Source organism: Neolamprologus brichardi, chromosome 9 (assembly GCF_056152115.1).
Source record: "Neolamprologus brichardi isolate AB-2024 chromosome 9, ASM5615211v1, whole genome shotgun sequence".
Lineage (NCBI taxonomy): Eukaryota > Metazoa > Chordata > Actinopteri > Cichliformes > Cichlidae > Neolamprologus > Neolamprologus brichardi.
Window position 1 is genome coordinate 36,707,688 of NC_142112.1, and position 18,029 is coordinate 36,725,716.

General features: G+C 41.2%; 1 protein-coding gene across 1 annotated transcript; it reads left to right on the forward strand.

The window, feature by feature from the left end:
• The first annotated feature begins 1,752 nt into the window (after positions 1-1,752).
• chrnd (cholinergic receptor, nicotinic, delta (muscle)) lies at positions 1,753-15,592 on the forward strand. The gene is made up of 12 exons (XM_087846514.1): positions 1,753-1,913; positions 4,577-4,722; positions 4,857-4,901; positions 5,011-5,120; positions 6,713-6,868; positions 7,026-7,138; positions 9,046-9,246; positions 10,402-10,513; positions 11,411-11,525; positions 12,652-12,862; positions 13,031-13,149; positions 15,237-15,592. The coding sequence occupies exons 1-12, from the start codon at positions 1,856-1,858 to the stop codon at positions 15,423-15,425; spliced, it is 1,575 nt and encodes a 524-aa protein (XP_087702640.1). The 5' UTR covers positions 1,753-1,855; the 3' UTR covers positions 15,426-15,592.
• Positions 15,593-18,029: the final 2,437 nt, after the last annotated feature.

Below are 18,029 nucleotides of genomic sequence, written 5' to 3' on the forward strand. Positions count from 1 at the left end.
ACACAAATGCAATTAATTGGAAGACACGTTTTATTTCTTATTCTCTGCCGATAAAAAAAATCTAAAAATGACCACAAAAAAATTTGAAGTGAAAAATAAGCACTTCTGTTAAATTATTGCAGAGTCTCCACATTGTAATTTAACAAAATATCACTGAACTATTGGCACTGTCTCGAGCTTTCAGAATAATAAATAAACACTTCTGTTTGGAATAAAATAAACTTTTAAATTATTGCAGAGTGTCCATATTGTAAACAAACAAACAAAACAGCGAAAGTATTTGGCATTGATGAACAAACTCCCCATCTGCCCGTGGATCATCAGTCCACTGTGCCGTTAAACTGAGGACTGACATCGCACACACTGCTTGTCTTTACCTCTTCAGAAAGTTTTGGCACCATTATCTCCCTGATGTGTGGGCGGTTGGTCATATCGCAGCTCCAGTATGCTGAGAAGACGGTGCAATCCTCTGTTTTCCACGACTTGCATTGGCTGGTCATCCAGAGCAATAAAATGAGTCGAGCCTCTGTTATTTTAACTGCCTGTGGATTTTCTCTTGACATTTTTCATCGCTTTTCCAAAACCTGAGTTAAAGTTGGCTGTTCCTCACTGCTGACATTTTGTTTAGCCTAGCTACAGCAGCCTCCAGTTTCTCTTTTTTATCTGGAGCCACCAGTCTCACTCGTCTAACCCTGTGCCTGTTTAGCGCGGGATGTCCCCCTAGTGGCCAATCTAAAAAACTACAACAGAAATGACAAGCCACCCTCTGATTAATGAAATAAGTTAGTATCGGTTCATGGTATCGGTTAACTTTTACGAGTATGAGTACACACACATTTTACAGTATTGGCCCCGATACCCGATACCAGTATCGGTATCGGTGCATTCCTAACAGTCTTGTTTAGCCTCCCTGTGCTCTAAGCAGGTACAGAGGATGGCTTTATCAGTCCTTAAAAATGGTTCCCATCCTCTAAGGGCTGAATTTCAGCTTCTTTCCTCAGGACGGAGGTTTCTGTTTCCGAGATGCAGGACAAAGCGTTTTAAAAACAGCTTAGTGCTTATTTAATTCAGAGACAGCAACAGAGACAGTTTTTGTTTTTGATTAGAAATGTTTAAATTACTCTACATGTGCTACAGTGAGGTTTATGTTTTTATTAGGTATGTGTGTTTTTGAAGGGATGCCAAATGCTGTCATTTTTCTTGCCTGTGGGTATAAATAAAGTTACCTTGAACCATGAGAGTCAAACACAGCTTAAAGCTTACTGTGAAAATATTAGAATAATAGTAACTAACGATGTAATGGTATGAGCTTTGAATCCAGCAGGTCAGCAGGGAGAAACAGGAATCAGGATATAAATTAGAGGGATAATTGGATTTATTTGTACCTGCTTCCATATTTATTGGTGTTTGAATATCGCCTGTCTGTGACATCATACAGACCCAAGAGTGAAAAAAGTGTCTCAAACTGTGTTGTTGTTTTTTTTAAACTTATTCAGATCTCATAATTTAAAACTCCATGTTTATTATCAGTGTCCAGACTGGTAACAGTTTACATATGAGACGTCAAATATAGGCCCACTGTGACATCTGCTATGACAGTTGTGTCCACAGTTTGAGCTTTGTGTGAATCTGAACGTTCAGCTCTTGTGTTGCGATGAGTGTATCCGACCTTCTTCGTGGCTCTTTCTGTTTCCCGTACGGGGTGGAGGTGACAGCAGCCGGCGGCTCAGGCCCGCTCTGTGCTTTCTATTTTCTGCTCAGTGTGTCTGCAGCTGTTGTTTGTCACTCTGCCTCTCGGGTTCTGGCAGGAGGTCGGTGGGTGAAAGGGGTCTGAACCTCTCACTTCCACTCAGCCATGGAGCTTCAGCGTGCAGCACTGGCCACTCTGTTCCTGCTCACACTGCTGTCGTCGGGTAAGTTAGTGAAAACGTTAAGCTGATAACCTGACGAAATGTTTTCAAAGCAAATCTTTTATTTTAAAGGTTGAAAATATCTTTAATCATAAAGCAGGAAGTTTTTTCTTACTGGAAAATGTCATCTACAGCTAAAGCAGTTGGTCTTAATTGATTATGTGACCGACTAAACTTTTGTGTAAGACTTATTTTGTTTTTTGGGGGTTTTCTAAGGAAGGACTCATTGAGCAAATAGTTGGGTATTGAGACAGTACAGAGGTTTTTTTAAATCCAAATTAAAACCTCGTTAGTGAAAAATGATCATCTCAAATAGAAAAATGTAAACTCAGCGATGTGCAGCGTGCCCTTTGAATCAGATTGGTGAAAAAGCGCTGCTGTGTGGTGAGCTGTAGGATGGGAAGCCGGTTATCACAGCAGCCGTCGTGGTCGATCTGCAGAGCAGCTGTGAAATCCGAGCAGCATGAATGCTTCACGCTGCTCTCGTCTGTTTTCCTCTGTGAATGTCATGCTTGTTTACAGTGTATTTGTGTCACTAGGCCTGGCTGTCAGTCAAAAAACAAACTAAAAACAAACACAAAAAGATGTCACCTGGACTTTGTGGGATTGTGGATTTCTAAATTGAGCAGCACGTTCTTTGAGTTTAGAGATGAGTTTATGTTTGACCTTGGAAACAGGAGCTGGAAGCCCATTAGGAAGCTTTCGAGTGTCTCACCTCCTGAGTCGCTCTGATTCAGCTTTGGACTAATACTGGGATCAGACTCCAAACTGTCACTGCTGATACCGTTTGATTTATTTTGATCTTAAGACTCAGATTTTAATTTCTTTTAAAACAGAGTAAACGTGTCTAAATTCAAACACCGTCAACAGAAAGAAGCTGGTTGGGGGGGTCTGAGCTAGTGCAGGGATCTCTACACGCCTCATCCACATCATGTCATAACCCACCTGTCCCTCTGATGTCAGCACTGCTGCACCCACCCAGCATCCACCTCTAATGATTGCAGTTGATCTTTAGACCTTCCCATTGTTCTGAGCACTGGTCAGTCCAAAGAGTTTACTTCAGCTTACAATATAAAACACCCTGAAGTGACTGTGGTTGAGATTAAGCTCAGTGTAAGTAAAACTGAATTGAACTGAAATTATCAGTATAATATGAAAGGCGTGTGTGTTTTCATCAGTGTTGGTCAAGTTACTTGAAAAAAGTAATCAGTTACCAATTACTGATTACTTCCCCAAAAAAGTAATCCTGTTACTTTACTGATTACTTATTTTCAAAAGTAATTAATTACTTAGTTACTTAGTTACTTTTTAAAAACACGATTTACAACCTGAATAGGTGATAAAGCGATAGATCTTTCAGCCCAATTCTACTTTTTCTGCATAATCATCATACAAAATGTAATCAAATGGAAAAGTCTCTTTTTAAAACTTGTTTTATTAGTTTTAATCTTTTAACTTTATGCATCAATAAAAATGTAATTATATGCAACATTCTCTGACTGGAAGAAATTAGTTTAACATTTAAACCTATTTTCTGCACATTCCAGCACATAAAATAAAATATTTTGTGTGTTTACACTCAGTCTTTCAAATAGATGCAAGTAAAACACAGCAGAAAATAAATAAAGTCAAAGACTAGCGGTCCTGTTGCTCTATTTTCACCTGTAAAGCAGGAGTGGGGTAGGCGGAGGTTTACCCTGGTGCAGGTGTGCAGCGGTCAGTGGAAGAATCCGCGAGTTTCTCTGTGAGTTTCCCATTACGTCGTAGCTACTCGGTGGTTGCTCGGAAGTTTAGAGTTTTTTTTCGCTGTAAAAAGAAGTTTTCTTCCCACGCACAACGGACACTAATGTTTTTGTCACTTTTTATGGAATCAAACTCAAAGTAAGGTCAGTACTTCCACGCTTTAAACGCTGCACGCTCATACTCTCTCTGCACTCGATATATGATCCATTGTTGACCTGCACACAGCTGTTGTCACGAACGTCGCACTCGCTTACGTCACTGTCATGAAAATCACGGTTTTAGTAACGCAGTAACTCGTTACTTGAAAAAAGTAATCGGATTACAGTAACGCGTTACTGCCCATCTCTGGTTTTCATGTATGTCTTCCTTCCATATTCAGCAATAAATGGCTTTAAGGCTGGAAGGTGACGAGAGGAGCTGGGATTAAAATCACTGAGCAGGGTCAGAAGTGTCAGCGTGAGCAGCGAGTCAAGGAAAAAAGTGGCCCGTCTAATCATAAAGATCCTGAAAAGCATTGGACTGCAACCAGAAATGATTAACAACAGCAAAAAATCAGAAAGCTGCTTTTTAAATAATAGATTATTACGTGATGAAAAAAAAAGAAAACTGACATCTTTGTGCAAAATTTTAAAGATAACTTGAAAAATGGTAGAAAAAAGTAAAGTTTTTCTTTTAACTCATGTTTAATTATAGAAATAGATTTACTGTTGCTTGTCTCATTGCTCCTCCACAGTACTGGTTGGTTTTTTAGGTTTCCAACAGATTTTTTTGCCCACTGGCTCCTCAGCATCTTAAATACTGACATGTGTCCTTTGTTGGCCTGCTGGACTTTTGTATAATCTCTCCCAGTTTTAGTAGAAGCAGCTTAGAGAATATGAACAGCAGTAGTAAAACGTGTGTGTTGTAATCTGTGTGTGTGTTAGAGTGCAATGGCAGGAACGAAGAGGAGCGTGTTATTGAATACGTGTTCAAAGAGATGGGATACAACAAGGAGCTGCGCCCCGTCGAGAAGCAGCAGGACGTTGTCGATGTTAACCTCGCCCTCACGCTCTCCAACCTCATCTCTCTGGTTCGCAGCTTCTGTGTGTTTATGTTGTTCATCGTGTCGTTAAAACTTTAAATGTGTCCGTTAGGCTAAAAGTTTAAATCGAACACCTTCAAACAGAAACATCATTCGATGTTTGTCTTTGTTCTCCTCTGTAGAAAGAAGTAGATGAGACGCTGCTGACGAACGTGTGGCTGGAAATTGTGGGTAACAATTCATTTTTTTACATCTTCATATTCAGTACTTGCAGCTCTCTATTTACTTCAGTGTGTGTGTGTGTGTGTGTGTGTGTGTGTGTGTGTGTTCTGGCAGACGTGGACTGACTACCGGCTGACGTGGAATTCCACAGAGTTTGGTGGCATTGAGATACTCCGGCTGCCGCCCAGCATGGTGTGGCTGCCGGAGATCGTTCTGGAAAACAAGTGAGGTCACACACAAAAACTCATTTTTATGCCAATGGAAAATTAAAAAGTTTAGATGTATTTGTCCATCTCTATGAGATAAGTAAATGAAAAAGAATTTGTCATGATAAGCCCAGTCTGGAAAAAAGGTTTTCCAAACCTGCCTGGCCCTGTTTTTGCCACCCTGAGTGAAAACCACTGCTGGTTCTGTGGATTTATGAGACGAAAGCTGAACCTTTTGGGAGGTTTGAGTCCCGTTACATCTGGTGCTAAACCAAGCCAACAGCAAAGGAATGGTGGAGGGGCTGCTTTGCTGCTTCGGGACGATTTGGTGTAATTGATGGAACCATTAATTCTGGTCTGTTTGGCCATTAATTTGCTGTCTTGAACCTCGGGAGCACTTGTATTATACAGCAGGACAATGATCCAAAACACAGCAAGAAGTCCATCTCAGAATGAGTGAGTCAAATGCTTTGGTGTGACCTTAAAGCTGCTGTTCATGCTCAGAAATCCTCCAATGTGACTGTGTTAAAACAACTCTGTCACAGCCTGGGTCTCTGACCCAGCGCTCTGAGTTCATTTTGTATTTGTCTCATTTTAGATTTGTGATTAGTTTATGTGTCATTCCTATTTAGTTTTAGTTAAGGAAAGGCAGTTATTATTTATTGTTTCCTTGGTTTCTATGTTTGAGTTCTTGTATCGTTCGTCACGTGTTAGGTCTGTTAAGCTTGTCATGTCTAGTTTCAGTGTTTCCTGTTTTATTTTGAAGGAGTCGTGTGTTCTTTGTTCATTGTATTTAGTTTCACTTCTCCTGTCCTGTCATTAGGCTCATGTCAGTCAGCTGCTCCTCCATGTGTTCCCACTTCCCCTAATCACCTCCTGTGTATTTAAGTCCTCTGTTTTCAGTGTCGTTGTCAGATCGTCTGCTTTGTTTGCAAGCCAAGAAGTTGTGTCAAGTTTCCTCATGTCAAGTCCATGTTCCTGTTGTAGGTTTTTAGTTAATTTAGCTCACCCAGTTTAGTTTATTGTTAGCCTTGCATTTTGCCTTTTGTTTACAGTTATTTTGCCAGCCTCAATAAACGGCTCGTTTTCTGTTATTCAAGTCATGTTTCACATTTTGTTTCCGTCTGCATTTGGGTCCACCCTTCACTCTACACACAGTCAGCCCTGCTGATTGTGACAAACTCTGCAAAGTAAAGTTGGCCAAACTTCCTCCACAGTGATGTGAAAGACTCACTGGCATCTCAAACACTTGACTCAGTTCTTGCCAGTAAGGCTGGCACATGTCATTAGGTTGTTTCACGCAGGTTTGAATGTTTTTTTCCTTTAATAATTAAAATCATAATTTAAAAACTACATTTCTGTTTACTCAGGTTGTCTTTAAAGATCTCAAACATTCAAGTGTTGCAAAAACTTTTTCACAGTAGTGCAAAACCAAATCGGTTTTAAGGTTACACTTTGTGTTGATCTCCTTAAATTACAGCTGAAAGTCTGCACTGATGTAAAACCCACTGTGGTGGAGTAAAGAGCCCAAAATAAATAAATAAATAAATCATTGTGCAAAAACAGATTTTCCTAACTGCACGTCCTTTCCTCCTTCCTCCATGCCTCAGTAATGATGCCCAGTTTGAAGTGGCCTACTACAGTAATGTACTGGTGTATGAAAATGGTTTCTGCTACTGGTTGCCACCGGCCATCTTCCGCTCCTCCTGCTCCATCAACGTCAGATACTTCCCCTTCGACTGGCAGAACTGCACGCTCAAGTTCACGTAAGAAAGAATTATTTAAAGCTCTCTGTTGACAGTTATGCATCCAAAATCAGAACTTACAGTCTGCTGTGAAGCAAATCTATAAAGTTTTTATGGTGTTTTTCTCCTGAAAACATCTCAGATTAATTTAATCCGTGTTTGTCACGGTGCTTTGCAGTTCTCTCACCTACAATGCCAAAGAGATCCGGATGCTCCTGAAAGAAGAATACGCCGGAGACGTCGCCAACTATACAGTAGAGTGGGTCGTTATTGACCCTGCTAGCTTTACAGGTAGATGCTCCAGTGTCCCTGTCAGAAATGCCCATGCCATACTGTAACTGTCTGACCGATGTTGTGATAGACTCCATGAATGTTTCCTTCTGAAGACGTTTCTCTTCCCATCATTCCAGTAAAGCTTCACCTCGATCCCGTTGTAACGTCAGGTTGTGTTTAGTGGTTGAGAGGAGGCGGCAAAACACTTAGCAGGATAGTCGAAAGATTGCACACTCGCTCTGGCTTTGACAGCGTATTCTTTAATACACGTTCTCTTCGTCAACCATATAAGCCCGGTTGAACGGCTGCAGCTTAACAAACAGCGCACAGTGTTTGTACAACCCATACGTTGCAAAAAAAAGGGTGTGTGGAGAGGTAAAACATAAAATCCGTCCCTCCTCATGCACTAGCGTGCAAGCACATGTCCACACAATCACAGAGAGAGTCAGTGGCGCATACGGATGACAACATTAACCCTCGACAGGTTGTCTTAAAGAGAAACCACACCATTGTGACTGTTACACCGTCCAAATATATATTTTTGGCTCGTCTGGAAAAGTGTCCGTGCAGCCGCCTGTCCACAAAGAACCACACCTCCTCCCACAGTATTGGTCAGGATTTAACTTGCATATAAAGATCATGTAGCTGGTCTTCTTGTCTTGAGCTTTGCGTCTTGTTGTAAACCGTCTGTATTTGTATTCATGAAGGCGTCTCTTGATTGCTGACAGTGATACTCTTACCTCTTTGAGTCTCTTCTTAAGGTTAGATCTTGTGAAGTTAGTTTTCTTAACCATGGAAAAAATTCTGCCATCATCCACTTTAATTGTCTTTTGTGGTCTTTCTGGATTTTTGGTGATCCTGAGCTGGTCAGTGGATTCCATCTTTTTATGAATGAACCAGACTGAAAGTGTTGCTCTTTCTTCGATGGGTTTATTCAGTTTTTTCAGCCCAACTCTGGCCTCTTTTATTTCATCACCAGTACATCAACACCTCATATTAGGGATGCAACGATACCAATTTTTTCAAACCGATACGATACCGATACTTGGATCTGAGTACTTGCCGATACAGAGTACAAAAAACGATACTTCTACCACACACACACACACACACACAAATACAATTAATTGGAAGACAGGTTTTATTATATTCCCTGCCGATAAAAAATAAAATCTTAATAAAAATGACCACAAATAAAATTTCAAGTGAAAAATAAGCACTTCTGTTAAATATTGCAGAGTCTCAACATTGTAATTTTACAAAATATCACTGAACTATTGGCACTGTCTTGAGCTTTCAGAATAATAAATAAACACTTCTGTTTGGAATAAAATAAATACAAATTAGGTTTGCGAATAAATTAAACTTTTAAATTATTGCAGAGTGTCCATATTGTAAACAAACAAACAAAATAATTATTATTAAATAAATAATAAAATATAAAAAAATATAAAATAAATAATAAATAAAATAATAATTGGCCCCCTAGTGGCCAATCTAAAAAACTACAACAGAAATGACAAGCCACCCTCTGATTAATGAAATAAGTTGGTATCGGTTAACTTTTATGAGTATGAGTACACACACATTTTACAGTATCGGCCCCGATACCAGTATCGGTATCGGTGCATCCCTAGCCTCATATGAAGAGTTCCAGTGAAACTCCAACACTTTTATTGCATCTTTATAAAAAATGTATAATTACTGTAGTGTGCAAGGTTTGAACTTCACTGCATTTAAATACATTTTTCACAAACATGGACATGAAAAACACATTTTAGTGCTTTAATGTCAAAGAACAGACATCTTTTCACTTTAGGCTGAAACGACGCAGTCAGGTTTGGCAGTCAAACGTGGAGGAAGCTCCGTTATGTAAACTTTCTTCTGTCTGGGTCTCATCTCATGTTCTCCACTAATGTTGGCAGAAAACGGCGAGTGGGAGATCGTCCACCGGCCGGCCAGGAGAAACATCTACAAGCACATCCCCATGGACAGCAACAAGCACCAGGACATCACCTTCTACCTGATCATCAAACGCAAACCTCTGTTCTACATCGTCAACATCATCATTCCCTGTGTGCTCATCTCCTTCCTGGCCTGCCTCGTCTACTACCTGCCCGCTGACAGTCAGTGCACATTTAAAGAGCAACTTCAACCATTTCTCCGTAACCTGTGGTGTTACTGAGCTGTGCAAATATTCCTCGACATGCACAGAGACACACTCAGTTTTATTTTTTGTTTATAAGACAGAGAAATGTGCCAACTCTGAAAGCTTAAAATCTTCTGCAGGCTGACAACAGGAAACTGCAGCAAGGCAGATTAAATGTATTTGTAAACTAATTATAACTAGAAAAAACTGCTGTGTGGATGCCTTAACGCTGAAGATGTCTGCTGAAAAAAGCTGAAAAAGTTAAAAAAAAATTGCAAAAAGTTTTATGGCGGTGAAGAAACTGAAAATTCTGCTGAAAACAGGTGAAGAAGCAGAATTTTTTGCTGAAAAGTGGTGAAAAGCCAAAAATTCTACTGAAAGGGGTAAAGACTGAGAAATTTTTGATGAAAAAAACATTGCCCTAAGCACAATTCGAACCTGGCCCTCCTGGTCTCAAGGTAGCCACTCAGCTCACTGAGCCAAACTCATTCTGACAAAGAATAGGTGGAGAGACTGACAATTTTGCTGAAATGAGCAGAAGCTGCTGAGAATTGTGCTGATAAGAGGTGAAAAGGTTAAAAATTTTGCAGAAAAGAGGTGAATGAGCAGAATTTCTGCTGAAAAGAGGTAAAGAAGCAAAAAGTTGCGCTGAAAAGAGATGAATCAGAATCAGAGTTTCAATATTCAATATCTCAATATCTCAATATCTCAAATTCAATATCTCAAAAAGTATAGAAGTTATGAGCACCAAAAGTCATAGCACCCATTAGCAGAAACAGCAGAATTTTTTAAAAGTTTGAACGGTGAAAATTGGCTGAAAACTGTGGGAGTAGTTAAGTGCCAAAAAACGTACGGAAGCAACTAAATTATAGTGGAATAAAGAATAAAGAGAAACAGGAACTCAGTGGTGTGGATGCCTTTGAGGGCATCCACACTATTAAATTTATATTTATATTTTTAAACATTAATCTGGGAAAAAGTCTCCTGTCGATTCCTCTGGTCTTAGTGTAAACAGAGCTCACCTGCAAACACTCTTAAACTGCCCAGAAATACTTTGTTGGAGGTTTAAAATGATTCCAGTCTGAACTGGTTTCCTTCACTTGTTGAAACAGTTTGTGCGTTTTGTGTGCAGGTGGTGAGAAGATGACCTTGTCCATCTCTGTGCTGCTCGCTCAGTCTGTCTTCCTGCTGCTGATCTCTCAAAGACTGCCGGAAACTTCCATGTCTGTGCCGCTTATTGTTAAGTAAGAAACGCAAAACATACTCCCAACAACAGCTGGAAACATCAGCTTCTTTATAATATGCTGGTTTTCTTCAGTAAACACGAATGATTTCTGTTTGCACACAGCAACACGATTATTTCAGAGAGCAGTCAGAGTTACCAGGGTCAGTGTTTGTAGCCTTCTGACACCCTTTTTATTGAGCCAGAGCACAAACCACTGCTGTGCAGGGATGTACTTAAACTTTGCACTGCTCAAAGTTTGTAGGAGTGAGTTAAACATGCAGTATAAAAACTTCAACAAGGCTTTAACGTGTCACCTGAGAAAGCGTCATGCCAAAACCAGATACATTTGTTTAGATTTGAGAAAAAGAATCGTTGATGCTCACAACGCAGGAGATGAATATTCAAAGTTAGTATCACAGCGTGTAACTGGAGTGAGAAGTGTCGTCAAGAAATTCAGAGACACGCAGGACAGAACGAGCCTGGCAGAGGTAGGAAGTAAAAACTACTGAGATATGTGACGTCCAACAGTTGGGAATTGTAGCCTCAAAGGAGAGAGTCACGAGAGGAACGGACTGCAGGACAGAAGCCTTCAAACGAGACTGAAGTAATAATGAGAACTTGGAGAAAGAGTCTGCATACTGGAAGTGCATCATTAGTTCAGTAAAGTGTAGCACAGCTGTTTGCTTTGCAGCCAGTTTGATGCCCAGAATTACAGTTTTCCCGTTTGGGGTGAAGACTCTCCAAATATGGACTGCTGTTTTTTAAAATTCCCAGTCTGTAAACACTCGCTGACAAATAACAAGAAATGAAAAGTGAGAAAATAATGTGTATATTTAATTTAAAAAAGAAAGAAATAATTGACCAAAGAGGGAAAAATAAATAGAGTCGTACTTAAACCAGTTAAACTGTCTCTCAGGTATTTGATGTTCATCATGGTGCTGGTTACTGTGGTCGTTTTAAACTGTGTGGTCGTCCTCAACCTGCACTTCAGGACGCCGAGCACGCACGTCATGACTGAGTGGACTAAGAGGGTAAAACACACACACACACGCACACACACACACATGAAGCCTACAACATGTGATGTACATCCTGTCCAGGTGAAATGAATTGATAAAATGTACCATTCAATGCACAAACATATTACACATTTTAAGCAGCAGCTTAAAGAATATTTCTGTGCATTTATTTTAAATATCTGTTGCACGTTTTAAAAACTTATTTATTTACTTACTGATTTATTTATTTAGAACTTATTTATATTAATAATAATGCATTTTATTTGAGGGCGCCCAAGGTCACCTTACAAAAAACACAATTAATAAAAGGAACAGTAGTCATAAAATACATAAAATAAGTTAAAATTACAAAACAGAGCGTGACAACAGATAAAATCAGCATTAAAGCGAATAAGCCAGTTTAAACAGACGTGTTTTGAGCTGTGACTTAAATATGGAAATATATTTGTTATGGCTGGAGGACGAGAGCTCCAGAGCCGAGGAGCAGAGCGACTGAAAGCTCTGCTCCCCACAGTGATAAGGTGTGAGGATGGAGCAGTAAGATGAACAGCAGATGATGATCTGAGAGGGCGGGAAACAGTGGTGATATGGAGCAGGTCACACAAATATGAAGGAGCAGATTTATGGATACACTTGTATGTAAGAAGTAAGATTTTAACATTTATTCTGGCTTCTACGGGCAACCAGTGAAGCTGCTGAAGAACTGGGGTAATATGAGCTCTTAACAGAGCGAAGTTATGACCCGAGCTGCAGAGTTTTTTATTTGCTTTGCATCTTTTTCTCACAATATTTCCCAGCTTATTTTAATGCATTGCTGCTTATTGATGTGTATTCACTGATTCACACTGACAGTGCTGAGGCAGCACAGCTGAAAATAAAAGAATAAAGTCAAATTCATTCAAAAGCAAAAATAGGAGAATCAATATCAAGGTACATAACTACAGAATTAAATACTCCAAATATCTATTTATGGCGTGTTTGAGCATTAATTCAATGACTACATTTTTAAGAATATTTGCCAACTTAAAGTGTCAGCTTTCAGACGCACTGCAGTGTAGTACTGTAATAGTGCCATACAGTAACAGTAATGTATTAAATATAAAACTTTCTTTAAATAAACGTTTCTGTCCACGTCCAGTTTTTCCTCGAACGGTTGCCTCGGCTCTTGCTCATGTCCCACCCTGCGGAGGCAGAGCCGGCGTGGGATGGAGCGTTGCCGCGACGATCGAGTTCAGTGGGTTACATCGCCAAAGCGGACGAGTACTACACCGTCAAGTCTCGCAGCGAGCTGATGTTTGAGAAACAGTCGGAGAGACACGGCTTCACCACTCGAGTCACCCATGCAGCATGTATGCACCGTCATCTGAGTTTGTTTACAAGATGCTGCGTTATTGTGACAGGAAATCAGAATCAGATGTAGTGATGTTGCCAGGCTTTAGCACATCAGTGATCAGTGGACTCTGCAGTAAAACCTGCAGAGAGGATGTTTAAATTGAGGTGTGTGTGTGTGTGTGTAGTGGTGAAACCCCAGGATGACGGAGGTGTGACGGATCAGCTGTACTCTGAAATGAAGCCAGCTGTGGACGGAGCGAACTACATCATCAAACACATGCGCAACAAGAACGAATACAACGAGGTGAGAGCGAACAACCACAACGTGACGATGCTCCGCTTGATGCTTTGAATTGTGTAAAAAATGTTAGCACGTTTTCATCAAAATTTTGCATTTTTTTCAGTATTTCCCACACGCACATGTTTCAAATCAACAAACAAATTCTAATATTTGTCAAAGTTAATCCAAGAAAATACAAAACACAGTTTTCAAATGATGGTTTCATTGATAAAGAGAAAAAGCTGCACAAACCGACCTGGCCCTGTGTGAAAGTCATCGCCCCTTAAGCCTCAGAACTGGTTGTGCCAACCTTGGGGGGAAGGTTCATGCATTCATCCATCCATCCATCCATCCATCTTCATCCACTTTATCCGAGGCCGGGTCGCGGGGGCAGCAGCCTAAGCAGAGAGGCCCAGACCTCCCTCTCCCCAGCCACCTCCTCCAGCTTATCCGGGGGAACACCAAGGCGTTCCCAGGCCAGCCGAGAGATATAATCTCTCCAGCGTGTCCTGGGTCTGCCCCGGGGCCTCCTCCCGGTGGGACATGCCTGGAACACCTCACCCAGGAGGCGCCCAGGGGGCATCCTTGTCAGATGCCCGAACCACCTCAGCTGGCTCCTTTCGATGTGGAGCAGCAGCGGCTCTACTCTGAGCCCCTCCCGGATGGCCGAACTTCTCACCCTATCTCTAAGGGAGAGGCCAGCCACCCTTCGGAGGAAGCTCATTTCTGCCGCTTGTATCCGCGATCTCGTTCTTTCGGTCACTACCCACAGCTCGTGGCCATAGGTGAGGGTAGGGACGTAGATCGACCGGTAAATTGAGAGCTTCGCTTTTACACTCAGCTCCCTCTTCACCACGACGGACCGGTGCAGCATCTGCATTACTGCAGCTGCAGCCCCAATCCGTCTGTTGATCTCCGGCTCCCTTCTCCCATCACTCGCGAACAAGACCCCGAGATACTTGAACTCCTCCACTTGGGGCAGGAACTCATCCCCGACCCGGAGTGGGCACTCCACCCTTCTCCGGCTGAGAACCATGGCCTCAGATTTGGAGGTGCTGATCCTCATTCCCGCTGCTTCACACTCGGCTGCGAACCGTTCCAGTGCGAGCTGGAGGCCATCACCTGATGAAGCCAACAGAACCACATCATCCGCAAAAATTAGAGATGAGATTCTGAGGCCACCAAAGCGAAAGCCCTCTGCCACTTGGCTGCGCCTAGAAATCCTGTCCATAAAAATTATGCATTATTATCACGCATTAATAATAAATAAAAACAAATGTTACACATCACTGGGGAGGAATTATGGCCCCACTCTTTTTCGCAGATTTCTGCCACATTGGAGGGTTTTTCAGCATAAACAGCATCTCCACTGGATTTTAGTCTGGACTCCAAAGCCAGTCCAAAACTTTCATCTGATTTTTTGAGAAATTCTCAGGTGGGCTCATCATCCAGCTGTATAACCCAAGTGATCTTGAGCTTCAGTGTATGAACTGATGGTCGGACATTCTCCTTCAGGATTTTCTGGTACAGATCAGAATTCACGGTTCATTTACTAAGTCGTCCAGGACCTTAAGCAGCAACGCAGCCCCAACCCATCACACTACCTCCATGTTTGATTGAAAAGTTGTATTTGTTTTAAACCTGATGTAACTGGACTTAAACCCGTTACATCTGGTCAGTCTGGGGATCATCCAGATGTTTTGTTGGTCAGCAGTGGTTTTCGTCTTGGATCTCTCGCATGGATGACATTTTTGCCCAGTCCCTTTCTTATTGTTGAATCGTGAACTCTGACCTTAAGTGATGCCTGCACTTCTTTAGACATCCTAGATGAGTCGTTGATGTGCTCTTGGAGTAACTTCGGTAGTCCGGCCACTGCTGGGAAGATTCACGTCTCTTCCAAATCTTCCACTGTGGTTCACTGGAGTCCCCAAACCAGCAGTTTTTAACACTGCTGTGTTGACCTCATTATTCTTGGATCTGGGGCCAGACGGTAACAACATCTGATGAGAGGACTAGAAGCTCAATAGTTCCTTTGGTTATGGCTTTATTGTTTTTATTGAATAAAAAATGAGGTGAAACATAAAACTCTGCCCTCGCTGGTGTCGTCACAGGAGAAAGATAACTGGAGCGGCATCGCTCGCACCGTCGACCGTCTCTGCCTCTTCCTGATCACTCCTGTGATGATCCTTGGCACCATCATCATCTTCCTGATGGGAGCCTGCAACAGTCCTCCACATCTGCCCTTTGAAGGAGACCCGCATGACTACATGGAGAACCATGCACGTCTGCTTAGCACATGAACAAAAGCACCCAACACAGCAGAGAGCTGCTGCTGTGTTCATATCCTGAGGTTTGTTACTCTGTATGACAAAATACTGTAGCTGTGTGTTTTCTTGTGTCGAATGAATAAGTCTGTATTTGATTTAATCCAGTGTTTGTGGTTTGAATAAACATTTATAATCAGAAATCTTTGACATGATTTGTTTCTGTTCACAATGATTGAACCAGCAGAGAATATTCACTTTCACTCTTTAACCTTTTTTTCTTTGCATGAACCAAAGACTGTTTTTTTAAACTCTCCAAGGTTCGGTGTGTAAAACATCACCACTAGATGTTATTAGATTGCATAGTGCAGTCAGTTAAATTCTCTATTTGTAACTCTCCCAATTCGAATGCATGTCCAGCTGCAGCAGGACAAACAAGTCTATGTTGTGACTCCTCTGTCAGTCAGCTGTTTACCTCGGCTCCACGTCGATTCACTCTGGAGAAAGCTGTCCAGTGACACAGATATCAAGGTGAGCTGGTGAGGATATCCTGCATGTTTCTGTCTGCTGTTAGTCAGCATCAGTACAACAGTCTGTAAAGTGGATGTAACTTTGTTGGATTCGGAGACTTGGATAATAAACTCGTATGATGTGAGAATGTACTTTACCTTTAAAAAAACTGTTTAAGTGTGATTTTTAGGACACTTCAGTCCTACATTACCTGTCATGTTAGTTTATAACCAGCTCTGCTCAGGCAACGGTTAAACAAGAGCTGGCAGGTAGGCAGAGGTGGGTAGTAACGAGTTACATTTACTTGAGTAACTTTTTTGACGACTACTTTTCACTTTTACTTGAGTAATAATATTTTAAAGTAATGCTACTCTTACTTGAGTACAATTTTTGGATACTCGACCCACCTCTGCAGGTAGGTCCACAAAATTTGGTCCATTTGGTAGGTCCAGCAGCAGGTGAGGCTGAAGCGCATCACATCCCACACATGGACCATTAACACCGGCCTCCCACAGGGGTGCACTCTCTCCCCGCTGCTCTTCTCCCTCTACACTAATGTTACAGCAGAATCATCTGCAAAACCATTAACGGCACCACCGTCATGGTTCTGATCTAGGATGATGATGAGGATGCCTGCAGACAGGAGGTGGACCAGCTGGTGCAGTCAGAACCACCTGGAGCTGAACCCGCTGTGGACTTGGAGAACCTGCCCCCTTCCATATTTTTTTAAAGCAAAACAATAATTTTTTTCCCCCACACACTTTATTTTTTACCGGCTATACCACAAACATTTTTGACGTATGTGGAAAACTTGCTGGACCTAAAACACAAGAAGAGATGACGTTTCTGGACTGGACTGTGTCAGCCCTTTAACGCCTGAACCAGGAAATAATTGCCAGAAAATTCAAAGGTTTTAAAAGTGGAATGTTTATTAAACCACCAGACAGATATGACAGTCATGATGTAATGTGATGGATCAAATGTGATACACTAAGTATTACAGGGTTGAAAAAATAAAGTCTCAGTTCTTCACTTACATATACATCATGACAGAAATCTTTATTGGCTTGCAACCACTGTTTTTTAATTAAGACATTTACAGAAATTCACATTTTCATTCAAATCAATTGTGCAAATATCAGCAAATTACAAACATATATCAATCGAAAAGGCGTTTTTGACGTTCTTTAAATGGGAAACATTTCAGTGTTAAACATTAGGCCAGAAAAACGTCAGCCCCTCGTCAGAGCGTGACGTCCCGTCCGCTCTATAGAGGTCTGCATCAGCAGTTTAGATGCTGAACCTGATCTGTGTTTAGCAGTGTTGTGATCATAGTGATCATAATACTGTCAGAGTATTGGCCAAAAATGTTTTCTAGACTAAACAACATAAAAAACTAAGCACTAAAAACTAATAAGTAACATTATTTTAGCTGTTAGCTCGCACACACAAACTAACAGCTGTGGCTGTTTTGAAACCTTTGTCTAAACTGACAGTTGGTCACATTTTCACTGGGATGTTTTCACCTCAGGTAAGAATAAAACTGGAGACAATTCTTGAAAGAAAAGGAATAAATTGAAGCATAAACACATTCAGCACATCCTTTAAACACAACCGATTGTCAAAAGCAAGACTGCTGATTTACAAACGTTGTTTTCAAGAGTTCTCAGTGATGGTCCTCCATCAAACATCTTTGAACAGACAAAGATGCTTATGGTCCATTTCCCCACCTCTAATAATACTGATACAGCATGTTTATCACTTGTTTCGTAGACTAAACAAGTACGAGTCAAGTTGAACTAGTTCTTGTAATTAAGACCTTGTCCACCAGGGGTCAGCATTTTTCAAATCACAGCAGCGTCTGATCTGATCTGACTGCATACAGAGACCGTTGGTGAAAACAGCCTAATGGTTAACTCTACGTCACTATGTTTTTACTTTGTTCTTCATCAGGTAGTAAAATAAGGTTTCTCTTTGTTGTGACTCTGAACAAAACAGAGTCCATCCTGGTTTGTGACGACCAGAGATGGGCAGTAATGCGTTACTTGTAACGTGTTACTGTAATCCGATTACTTTTTTCAAGTAACGAGTAAAGTAAGGGATTACTATTGCAAAAACAGTAATTAGATC

Bases quoted from the DNA above. Each gene is read 5' to 3' on its own strand.
- chrnd (XM_087846514.1), top strand. From the start codon at position 1,856: ATGGAGCTTCAGCGTGCAGCACTGGCCACTCTGTTCCTGCTCACACTG. The intron at 4,723-4,856 runs GTTCGCAGCTTC...TCTCCTCTGTAG, and splicing joins TCTCCAACCTCATCTCTCTG to AAAGAAGTAGATGAGACGCT. The intron at 7,139-9,045 runs GTAGATGCTCCA...TAATGTTGGCAG, and splicing joins TGACCCTGCTAGCTTTACAG to AAAACGGCGAGTGGGAGATC.